Source organism: Stegostoma tigrinum, chromosome 24 (assembly GCF_030684315.1).
Source record: "Stegostoma tigrinum isolate sSteTig4 chromosome 24, sSteTig4.hap1, whole genome shotgun sequence".
NCBI lineage: Eukaryota > Metazoa > Chordata > Chondrichthyes > Orectolobiformes > Stegostomatidae > Stegostoma > Stegostoma tigrinum.
Genome location: NC_081377.1, coordinates 21279453 through 21288246, shown reverse-complemented (window position 1 = coordinate 21288246; position 8794 = coordinate 21279453). Strand labels below are relative to the sequence as shown.

Here is an 8794-nt window from a genome sequence, read left to right as displayed (position 1 = left end):
CATTTCCGGCGGTTAAAAGACGATTTTTCCGGTTGGGAAACGCCGTAGACGAGGGAGAGTGAAAAAGACGAAAGCGGTGGAAAATAAAGTGGAGTGTGAGCGGGGCCCAAGTGATCACGAGGAGCAGATACCTCTTAGTCCGAAACCAGCCTGCACGCTTAAGGGGATCGTCACCGTTTGGTAAAAGCGAGAGTCCCCGCCTGTATTTTACAGCTAGGGAGGAGCGCCCCCCCCCCCCCCCCAGGCAAAGATCTACACCGATCCGGCTGACCATCCCTCCGACATCGAAGCGGTTCACCCGCCGGCCGGTACTGTCCGTCAAGAGGCCGCTGAAAACCAAGCCTGTGTAGGAAGGGGCTCCATGAATGGAAATCGGAACCCCAGGTATGAATAGCCGCTGCACTGGATCCCACAAGATGCTTGAACCTGCCCTTAAACGGCGGGTGGATAGATATGGGGATTGAGTGCGGCGAAGGCAGTAGCGGCCAGATGGACACAAACCCTCATAAAACCAGAGGAAATAGGGAACCGGGGAGATATTTATAGACGGGTTACTGGAAAGGTTGAAGCCAGACTTGAAGTAGATGGAATCGAAAGCCTGTAGTCTGCTGACCTTCTAAAAGTGGGTTTTCTGTACCTTGTTTCTACAGTTCAGCCTCTTTAAAGACTGTAGTTTTCTCAGGGCTAGAATGAGGAATTTCACGAATCTGCCCAGTAAGTTTCTGTGCGTAACAGCATCAACTCTCTGGTTCGTAGTTGCAAACCAAGTATTGGGGAGAGAGATTCAAAATGATTAAAAGCCTAGAGAGCAAGACTAATTCACGAACTCTCAAAAAGAAACTCAAAATACTGGAAATACTCAATAAGTCTAGAGGACAGCCAATTAATGTTTCAAGCCCATATCTGGAACACAGCTGTTGACTGACCTGATTTTCTTTTCTTAGGCCTTTTCTGTTATACAAGAGAATGTTCTGTACGTCAACATCAAAAATATATAAGAAATGCTTAAGTTATTTCAGTTGTGTAATCAAACAGAAGAGAATGCTCTGACAAATAAGTTGTACAGAATGACTTGAGCAGTGGGGGGACCAAAAGCTTGGTCATAAACATGCTATGAAGGATTTTGGCAATGCAGTGGTAAGGGGGAAATTTACTTCTGTGACCCAGATGCCTGATGCAATTAGGAAAAGCTCCCATAAAATGCTAGAATTAGAAGTGCAGGATGTTCCAGAGTAGAAAATAAAAATGGTGGAGGATAAGTCCAAGATGAGATTTTTAATGAGCAAAAGTGAAGGATGCAACGCTGAAATCTAATACAGTGAAAGTTATTTGGTTTGACTGAGATGGTAGTAACTTGACGGGCTATATGCATTGGCGATGTCAGTCAAATTTGTAATATTTCAGTTGCAGGATTATTTGATTTGTAAGCTTTAGTTTTGTTTTATCGCAGTTTGCCTTCCCAAAACAAACTATTCATGCTTGCCTGCATTTGATCCATATCCCTTCAAATCTTTCCTATTCATGTACTTAAGCAAATGTCCTATGAATATTGTAACTGTACCTGCATCCATGACTTCAAGTATGAGCTACTCTGTTTAAAAAAGAAAGTTCCCCTCGTCCTTTTTAAATCTTCCTCCTGTCACTGTTAAAATATGCCCCCTAATTTTGAACACCTCCACAAGAGGGAAAAGATCCTTGCTGTTCACCTTATCTATGCCCATCATGACTTAATAAACCTCTGAGGTTGCCCCTCAACCACCACCTCCTCCAATGGGGGATAAAGGTCCCATCCTATCTTTATAACTCAAGCCTTCCATTCCCGGCAGCACCCTTGAGTTGTTTTCATATCCTTTATGTAGCAGAGCGACAGAACTGTACACAGTATTCCAGAAGAGGCCTCACCAATGTCCTATACAATCTCAAGATGATATCCCAACTCCTGGACTCAAAAGTCTGAGCAATAAAGGCAAGCATGGTAAACGCCTGCTTAGCCACTGTTGAAGTGACGCAAATTTCAAAGAATTATTTACCTAAACCCTGATGTTTCTCGGTTCTAGAACACTACCCAGAGCCCTACTAATAATTTTGTAAGTCTTGTTTTACCAAAATGTAATACCTCACATTTATCTAGATTAATTCCATCTACCACTCCACAGCCCTTGATCCAATTGATCAAGACCTCTTTGTAATTTTAGATAATCACCTTTACTGTCCACTATAGCACTAATTTTTGCCTCTTAAATCCTCATCCAAATCATTTTAAATAAATGATAAACAAAAATGAACCCAGCACCGATCCCTGTGGAACACTGCTGGTGATGGGCCTCCAGTCTGAAAAACAACCTGCTGTACCACCCCATTCACATGCCAGCCTATCAACCTCTGCATCCAGCATCCAATCCTCTGCCACCTGCAATCCGGCCCCACCACCAAGAGATATTTCCCTCCCCACCTCTATCTGCCTTTCATAGGGACCGCTCACTCCGTGACTCCCTTGTCCACTCCACACACTCCTCCAACCTCACCACACCTCTCACTTTTCCCTGTGACCACAGGAGGTGCTACACCTCCCCTCTCACTGCCATCCAGGGCCCCAGACAGTCTTTCCAAATCTGACAGGGATTCACCTGTACATATTCCAACCTGGCCTACTGTATCTACTGCTTCCAATGTGGTCTCCTCTACGTTGGTGAGACTAGTCACAGACTCTGGGACTGATTTGCGGAGCATCTGCTCTCTGTACGTTCTAATCAACAACGCCTCCCAGTTGTCAGCCACTTTTACTCCACCTTGGAGACTTGCCCCTCCTGGGCCGCCTCCAGTGTCACAATGACGCCACGTGCAAACTGGAGGAACGGTACTTCATATTCTGCCTTCAGAATTTACAGCCCAATAGCCTCAACACAGAATTCACCAGTTTCAAAATCGCCCCACCCCGGCCTTATCCCATATCCAACCTCCCCCTCATCCCCGCCTCCTTGACCTGACTCAACCTGTCCACATCTTTCCCACCTATCTGCCCCACCCTTCCCACTGACCAATCTCCACTTCCCCCTACCTGCATCCATCTGTCAACATCCTACCTACCTTCCCCCAACCCCACCCCAACCTCCCGTTTATTTCCGAGCACTCTTACCCCTCCCCAGTACTGATGAAGTCAACTTTGCTGAGCCTCTGATGATACCTGACCTGCTGTGTTCCTCCAGCCCCACATTGTATTCCCCCCCCGACCACCCTTCACCACACACTGTCTCATCTGATGTCAAGCTCATCTTGTATTTATTTGGCAAGTTCACCCTTAATCCCATATAATCTAATTTTCTAGTTCTTCTACCATGCGGAACCTTGTCAACGGCTTTACTAAAGTCCATGTAAACAACATCTACAGCTCTGCCCTCACCAATATCTTTGGTTAGGTCCTGAAAAAACTCAATCAAGTTTGTGAGATACTATTTCCCTCACAGTCCTTGCCTCTCCAAATGCATGTAAATCCTGTCTTTCAGAATCACCTCCAGCAATTTACCAATCGTCAATGGCAGACTCTCAGGTTTATAGTCCTTAGGTTTCTCATGACAGCTTTTCTTAAATAAAGGCACAACATTAGCCACTCTGCAGTCGTCCGGCACCTCTCAAATGATACAGATGTCTCTGCTAGAGGCTCTGCAATTTCTCCCTAACTTCTCACAAGGTCTTGGGATACACTTGATCAGGTCCAAGAGATTTATCTACCTTTTATGTTTTCTAAGACTGCCAGCGTTTCCTTTTCTGTAATGTGAACTGTTTTCAAAACATCAATATTTATTTCCCTGACTTCTCCAGCCTCTACAATAGAAACTGACACAAAATGTCCAATTAGTATCTCTCCCAGCTCCTGAGGTTTAGTACATAGACAACTTTGTTGATCTTTAAGGGGCCCTATTCTCTCCCTAGTTGCTCTTTTGCTTTTAATGCACTTGTAGAATCTCTTTAAATTTTCCTTACCCTTGTCTGCTAAGGCTATGTCATATCTCCTTTTTGCCATCCTGAATTCCCTCTTAAGAATGACCCAACACCCTTTATTCTCTTCAAACACTTGGTAATGTGAATTGAAAAACGCCAATGCAAAATAAATTGTGCCCTTGCTATGCAGAGTGCTTTTTTGAAGTATTTGTGTACATGGAGGAGATTTGATTCATCAGCTGAGGGAGGGCAGTATCTTGCTTTCAGCACAATATTTCCTTAGCCATTTTTGAGTTGATTCCATGTCCCCATTTCATTGACATTAGTACTGTCATTTAAAATAATGAAAGATTAACACTTCTTGCAGTATTTAAAAATTGAGGGTTTTGTGAAGTGTAATTTGGAGAAGCAGTATTGACTTATCACATGGTTAATTCTTTGAAATGTTTAGAGGCATTTACAGTAATTGTTTAATGGTCATCTTGGGTAACAAGGGCATTGTAAATGGCTGTTTATGCTCATCTTTTAATGCATTTAGTTGAAGTTGGCTGCTAGTGGTTTTTGTTTCAAGTGAATATATAAATTTGTGTTGCTTTTAGTTTGTGCAATTCCTTGTGTGCTTTCCAAATAAGATAAAAGTTGCTTGGATTACATCTCTGACAATGTGGTTTCTTACAGTAGTATCACTGACGTGCTTGGTGTCATTGCTACAAAGTTACGTGCAATTATTTGATGAATTGATAAAATTTAACATGGTTAGAGATGGACTTGCATGTAGCCTGAAATAATTAGAACAATTAGAAAAATGATCTTGTATTGAAATGGGAAGTTAGGTATCATCCTGTATTCTAGCAGGTGATGAAAAAGATCATTCTGACCCATGCCAAACATTTTCATACAACTAAACTGTTAAAAAGACTTGTCAAGTTTATAGTTAAATCAAATTTCTATTAAATCTTCCTCCTTTTAGACTTTCCACATACCTTATCTGGCCCAGTAATGTTGTAAGTGAACTATGAGGCGTTCCAAACTCTGTCGATGTGTACCTGAAATAGTCACAAGTATGTGATGGGTATTATTCATTTATTTTCTTCCCATCTGTTGGCAGGGTGTCTGAAATTTGACTTAATTTACTACTACACATCCTCATGGGTTGATTGATTTTATTGTTGTCATGTGTACCGCGATATTATGTGCAATACAGGCAGATCGTACCATACAGGGTAGCCGAACAGCATACAGTGTTGTGTACAAACTTTTACATCTGCCTGACAGAAGAGGGTGGAAGAGCATATACCTGGGGTGGGAATGGTCATTGATTATATCGGTTGCTTTCCCAAGGCTGCAGGAAATATAGGTGGAGTAATTGGTCAGAAGGTCTCACTTATGATATATCACTGTCTGTTTCTTCCCATTCTTTATTTGAAGAAGAAACTAAGTGCAACGGGTCTTCGAAATTAGTTGCTTCCAGAAAATTTTTAACTATGCTCAATGTTGTCAATTACGTTAAAGTTTGGCAACAAAATTTAAACGTTTCATTCCAAGCAATTCCAATGATACAGTGAGTCCTGAGATGAATGAAATGTCTTTAGCATTGCAAACAATAGCAATAGCAAGCTTGCTAAAATTGGTAATTCTTGTATCTTTTTGGTAGCCTGATAAACTTAATTTAGTACTTTGTCCCCTTTTCTCTTCATAATATGCTAGAACGTAAAGATCTAACTTCTCTGTTCCTAACTGAATACGAATTATGATAATAAGACAGCTTGATAATCAGTTGCTGTGAAATGCCTGTTGCCAGGCCAACTGAATTGAAAATTGAAGGTTTGCAGAGTAGCAAGAGGATTCTTCTGCTTCAAAATAATTTGAAATATTGACCAAATGAATGTAGTTGGCAACTGTTTTTAAGCACTGTAATACACTGTTCCCTTAAATCAAAGTCTTGAATATTTCCAATTAAATAGATCGGTATTAGACATGAGTCAGTTGGTAGCACATGTACTTCTGACCCAGAAGGTTGTAGGTTCAAATCTTTAAGCAAAAAATCAGGTTGAAACTCCATAGCAGTACCAAGTAATCAATTTGTTTTTGGATATACTGTCTTTTGGATGAGATGCGGTCAGAGATGTAGTCATTAGTAATTATCTGGCACCATTTTGATGAAAATTAGGTCAGTTATCTCTGGTGCCAAGGCCAATATTTGTCTCTCAATCACTAACACCAAAACAGGTTATCTAGTCTTTATCACGTGGGAGTTTGTGTGCAAGTTGGCTGCCACCATTCCTAAATTACAGCAAAAAATTGCAACATTTTTTAGGATATTTGTGGCTGTGAAACATAAACTATTATTTTTATTTCTGTATAGAATAAGTTCTGGGAGCATGCTAGTTTTTGCAGGATTTTGATGCTATGCTGTATTCCAGTTGCCATGGATTATGTAGGCTACCACCAAGATGGTACTGAATGATGTATTAACTTAAGAAAATGTTGACCAACTCTTGGAGACGGATTTATTTTCCCTGTCCTTAAGGTAATAAAATAATGTATGATAATCACGTCTGTAGTGGTAGTTTCCAGATGCTAACAGAGGAATGTCCAACCAAAAGCTTGTTTTTTATTATTGTCACGTGGAGTGTGGGCGTCATTGGCTGGTCCTGCACTTATTACACAACCATAATTGCCTATGAGAAGGTGGTAGTGAACTGATTATTGAATCTTGTAGTATTGGAATACCAAAAGCACTATAAAGAAGAGCGTTCTAGGGTCCTGACCCAGTGACAACAAAGGAACAATAATTATTGTTGCAAGTCAAAATACTGTGTGGCTTTGAGGGAACCTGCAGTTGGTAGTAATCTCATGCATCTGCTACCCTTGTCCCCCCAGGTGGTACAAGTGGCGGATTTGGAAGCCATTGTCAAGAAAACCATTATTGAAATGTATCTTCTTGATGGTACGCTACCATTTTATATTGGAGGTTGTGGATTGGATGCCAGTTGAGTGGGCTGTTTTGTCCCTCATGGTATTGAGTTTCTTGAACGTTGTTGGAGCTACAATGATGCAGGCAATTGGAAAATATTCCAATTGCTCTTGTTATCACAGTATTTATATGGTTAGTCTAGTTCAGTTTCCACTCTGATTCAGTGCCTGTGATGCTCTCTGAGACGTTCTGGGCAAGGGAAGTATATATTTAAAAAACTTTGATTCTTGTTGCAATTGCTGGAATTATAGTTCCTTTATTATATTGGACAGGATGATTGGCAGTGTCTTGCTGACGTGAATAGTAAAAAATGAATTTTACAAGTTGAACATCTAAATGTCATCCATAGAGATTTCTGTTGATTGAATAAGTGCCAAATGTTTGTTGTTTATGCTTCCAAAATACAAAATGTCAGTGTAAGTGTGGAATTATTTCTGCGTGCATGTATTTAGGGGCAGATGTATAATCACCACACAACTAATATTATGGTATGAAATCCTTTATAGCATAGCAATAATGTCCTTTTTAAAGGGGGTGGAAGCAAAAATTGATTGAGACTGGAAGTACTATTTCAGTCATGTACATTTTGTACATTCTGACACATAGTGCAGAAAAACAGAATAGATTCCGGAGAACTGCTTCTTATTCCAGTTGAATTTTCATTGCTCTAACATTACAACTGAAGCACAGAGTAGCCAAACAACAGCCCTAAATAGTTACTCCACTCTCTGTTACTGTACAAGTTCACTCATTTGTTTCTGATTTTAAAAAATGTAAAATTGCTGTGCCACTTATCCAGACTGTTTGCCTGTATGAACAAAATACAGTTTCTAAGAAAACATAAAATTGAAATGTATATCTGTGCATAATTTGTTCTGCGTGCACATTGTTTTAGTCAGTCACATTTTTCCAAGACACTGGGTCAGGTAATCATGTTTCCATGGTATGCACCTTTCAGAAACATTTGCTTATTCAGAATATTGCCTGTTTACTAACTTTCAACACTGTACACCAGCTCCTTTGCATTGGCACCTTGTCTTGTGAAGCTGCAGTTTTAAAATTCTCACCTTGTGTTAAAATCCTTCTGTGACTTCCATCCTGATTGTCTGAACCTTATGTGGCTCCTTTGGATCTCTAATCCAACCTTTTCTGACCCCTTGCACATTCTGAATTTTTCTTGTGTAGTAGTCAGCCATCTTCTTGAAGATCTGGTATCCCTACCCTTTCATCCTCTATATCTTTCTTTTTTTTAAAAGAGTCATTGAGATGTACAGCACGGAAACAGACCTGTCAAAGATCTCCTTTATAACCCATTAACGTGCTACCTGACCAAGCTCCTGGGTCAATGTTCTGGCAACAAATTTTGATAGTGAGCCAATTAACAATTTATGGAAGATGGTTAATTCCTTGATGAAAATGTTAACTATTCTCGGAGGATGGAGAAGTGGAAATATTTGGAAAGCAAGTTTCAGAATTTAGGACCAGAGATAACTGAAGGCTGACTATCAGTGAAGGGACAAACCAAATTGAGGGTTCACAATGCCAAAATCTGGTATTTTTTAGACCTGTCTGCACAGACATCCCTCATTATAAATATGGCCAGTTCTGGTCACCAATCACAACTTGCATTCATGCATCTTAAACACTAAAAGGTGCCCAACAATTTACCTTGGAGATGCAAGGGCAAAAGTGGATGCTGATCCCAAAAGGAATGAATAAAGCCTTGTTGAAAGTGGTGACTTTTATATAACATCTAGGATAAGAGAGACAGGGAACTTAAAGAAAGAATTTAGAATGTGGAACCTTATCAGCTAAATGGACAGAGATAGTAGGAACTGCAGATGCTGGAGAATCTGAGATAATAAGGTGTAGAGATGG

At 40.5% G+C, this 8794-nt stretch overlaps 1 protein-coding gene across 1 annotated transcript in view; it reads left to right on the top strand.

The window, feature by feature from the left end:
• Nucleotides 1–24: 24 nt before the first annotated feature.
• The window catches only part of LOC125464958 (protein argonaute-3), a 140335-nt gene continuing 131565 nt past the window's right edge, over nucleotides 25–8794 (top strand). Inside the window, exon 1 of the mRNA XM_048557929.2 lies at nucleotides 25–384. Coding sequence (XP_048413886.1) covers nucleotides 366–384 — 19 coding nt within the window. The 5' untranslated portion in view covers nucleotides 25–365. The remainder of the gene's footprint in view (nucleotides 385–8794) is intronic.